Source organism: Pteropus vampyrus, unplaced genomic scaffold (assembly GCF_000151845.1).
Source record: "Pteropus vampyrus isolate Shadow unplaced genomic scaffold, Pvam_2.0 Scaffold358, whole genome shotgun sequence".
Classification (NCBI taxonomy): Eukaryota; Metazoa; Chordata; class Mammalia; order Chiroptera; family Pteropodidae; genus Pteropus; species Pteropus vampyrus.
This window is the reverse complement of record NW_011889139.1, coordinates 2163153-2166165: the sequence shown is the minus strand read 5'-3', so window position 1 is coordinate 2166165 and position 3013 is coordinate 2163153. Positions and strand designations below refer to the sequence as shown.

General features: G+C 55.3%; 1 protein-coding gene across 1 annotated transcript in view; it reads right to left on the bottom strand.

The window, feature by feature from the left end:
- CA4 (carbonic anhydrase 4) overlaps positions 1–2347 on the bottom strand; it is a 9644-nt gene extending 7297 nt beyond the window's left edge. Inside the window, exon 1 of the mRNA XM_011379433.1 lies at positions 2290–2347. Coding sequence (XP_011377735.1) covers positions 2290–2347 — 58 coding nt within the window. The remainder of the gene's footprint in view (positions 1–2289) is intronic.
- Between the last annotated feature and the right edge of the window lie 666 nt (positions 2348–3013).

Genomic DNA, 3013 nt, shown 5'->3' with positions numbered 1-3013 from the left:
GGGAAGGAGAGGGGCTACACACAGGTCTTGGCCCCAAGCTCTAATTTCCACCTAACCCACCTGCTCTAACCAGAGATGGAGTGAGAGACCTAACAATTGCCAATCACCCAGTCACTGTCCCCCACCCTTGGCTTACCCATCGCCCCCTCCCCTTCTTTAGAGATGATTGAAGAAACTCTATGGACCTTGCTCACCCCACCCTCCCACTCCAGAAGGAGGAAGGAATCCTGAAAACCAGCTCAGCAAAACCCAAGTGTGTCCTGGGCAAAGTCTCAGCAACTTTGGCCAGGGGTCTGTGACTCTGAAGGGGCCCGATATCCTCTCCTCTCCTCTCTCCACGGCAGCAGATGCTCTGGGGACTTGGTGTGGAGCCCGGTGGCTCTCTAGCCTCACGTTTCCTAAAGGATGAAATGGGTGGAGGAAGGCAGGTCCCCTGGCAGTTCACAGTCAGAAAGCCTCAGGCCTTAAAAGGAGCACAGCTTGTGTGAAGGGACAGCGGAGATGAATTCTTGGCAAGCTGGCCACAGGTCACTGGTAGAGCCTTCACAGCCATCACACATGGAGTGCCTGCCACCTTCCACATAGGCACCACACTAAGCACTTACACTCATTATCTTATTTGAATCCTTAAAACAACACCTGAAGTTAGAACTACTGTTTTATAAATGAGAAAACTGAGGTTAAGTGACTTACCTAAGGCCACACAACTACAAAGCAGCCAAATTAATTACAAAGTGTTTCTTTTTCTACTAAGCCCAGCTGTTTTCCGTAGATGGTCACATCCTACTGTGGGGGAGGAACAAACTTTCCTCTATCCTTCTAGGTTCTTTCAGCTGGTCTAATTAATAATCAAACAGACATGAAACAGACTAATGAGAGAAAATGACCGAATTTAATTCGATATGTATGTGTCAGAACCCCACATACAGGAGCTGGTCAGAGACAGAAAGGGAAAATGAGGTATATATAACATTCTGAACTCAGGACGAGGTGAGGCACTTTGGGGCTTCAGAGGGACAAAGTTCAATCACAAAACAATAAGAGCAGATGTTCAGTAAATACAAGTTTGCCCTACCCTACAGATAAGTCGTAAAAAGTTATTTCTGGTAATTACTCTTATTATGAGCAAGGCCCCCCATTCAAATTTTTTAAGGGAAAGGTGAAAGTTTCCCTATTGCCTTCAGCTCAAAATAATTCACATGCTAGAGTGACACATCTTGGGGAGGCCTGTTCTGAACCCCTCCCCTGCCTCTTCTCTTTCCATCTCTCCTAGGGAGAGGCAGAGAATTGCTGCAAGATGCCTCTCATCCCGCAAAACGGCAGCTAAGTCTCTCCTGCAATCGGTACCTCTCTCTCCTTCTCTGCTGTTGTGATATCCTCACCCCTCACTCCATGACTCCAAGGAAGGAGCATCTAGCGTTGGAGAAGAGGTTTGGCCAGACGAACTCCAAAGACTATCGAGGGACTGGCGGGTCCCTCGAAGAGTGAAGAAAAGAGATGGTCCCTGTGGGATCACAAAGAAGGTGCCTCCCGGATCCCTGTGCCCGGCCGCTGGAAGCACTTTCAGTTCCTTATCAAATATTAACATGCTTCTCCTACCACCTCCTACCTAGGCGAATAATTAAGAACTCGGCCTCACCATTAATCTTTAAACGAAAATCACCCTGGCTGGAAAGACCGGCTCGGCCGGGACCTCAGGTCTCCGGGTGCCCCCAGCCAAGATCCCAATACAGCACTTGGGGGCCAGGTAGGTAAAGGGAGCTGGCAGCCTCCGGGGATAAGGAACCCAGGGTAGGAAGCAGTGATGCCAGGGCCCCGCCACACTCAATATGTTGCCCTCGCTCTGGGTGGGGGTTCGGGGAGGCAGCCACCCAGCAATGATCTCCGGCGGGACCGACTGCGACCCACGAACAAACTGAGGAGGACCAGAAACAGCGCGAAACGCCAGAAAGGGCGAGAAACGGAGGCGTGTTTCGGGGTGGGTTAGAGAAGCATCCTTCTCATGGACTCGCACGCTGGTCTCTCCGAGGGCTGCCGCGCACACACATACACACGCACCGCCCGCACCGCACGAGGCCGTTCGTGTGCGCACAGGAGCCCGCCCGCTCAGCCCCGTCTGCCCGCAGCCTCGCTGCGCAGGGCGCACACGCAACTCCGGACCCACGCGCAGCCCGCGCGCATTGGCCACCCGCGGCCGCAGCCTGGGCGGGGGCGCGGGGCTGGGGGCGCAGAGCTGGCCACCCAGAGCTGGCCACCCGAGGGGCACCGGGCCGAAGCCCAGGCATTCACCTGCGCGGGCCAAGGGCCGGGAGGCGGCGAGGGCCAGGAGCGCCAGCAGCAGCCACATCCTGTGCAGGAGCAAAGACGCTTCCAAGCTGGGGGTCGCGCACAGAAAAGGTCGCCGGGGATGCAGCGATCAGGCGGGACGGGGTTTTATAGCGGAGCTGCGACGGGAGGGAGCCCCCACAGCGGGACGCGGGTACCGGCTCCTCCCCCTGGCGGAGCCTCCCCTCCCGCGTCCTGTCCCTGATCTAAAATCCTCCATTTCCCCCACCCCACCCAGATCTCTGCGCGAGGCCCCCTCACGGGCTCTGCGTCCTCTCCCCTCAGAGGAGCGTCCCCCGCCCCGCCCCCCACACCGGCTGCTCCTCTCCCCATCCACACCTGGCCTCTGCTTCGGGAACAGGGTAGCAACATCGCAAGGTACTTGATTCGCACAAGGGTTGGGTACCCAGGATTCTTGACTTCATTTTGGCGCGGACACTGCGCAGCCCTCTCGCCGAGGGGGGCAGCCCGCCAGGACTTTGGGATTAGCTTGGGTTAGGGACGGGCGGTGGAGATAGCCTTAGAAGGGCTATCAGTGATGAAATTGAGGGTGTGGAATGATGTTTGTTGAATCCTGTTTTCCCAGAAAGGTTTGCTTTTCTCAACCAGTGACCCCTGATTCTTATCATTTTTCTGTGTCCTCCCAGGCTGCTTCAAACTTAATTTCCAAGCAGACTAAAGACCCTTA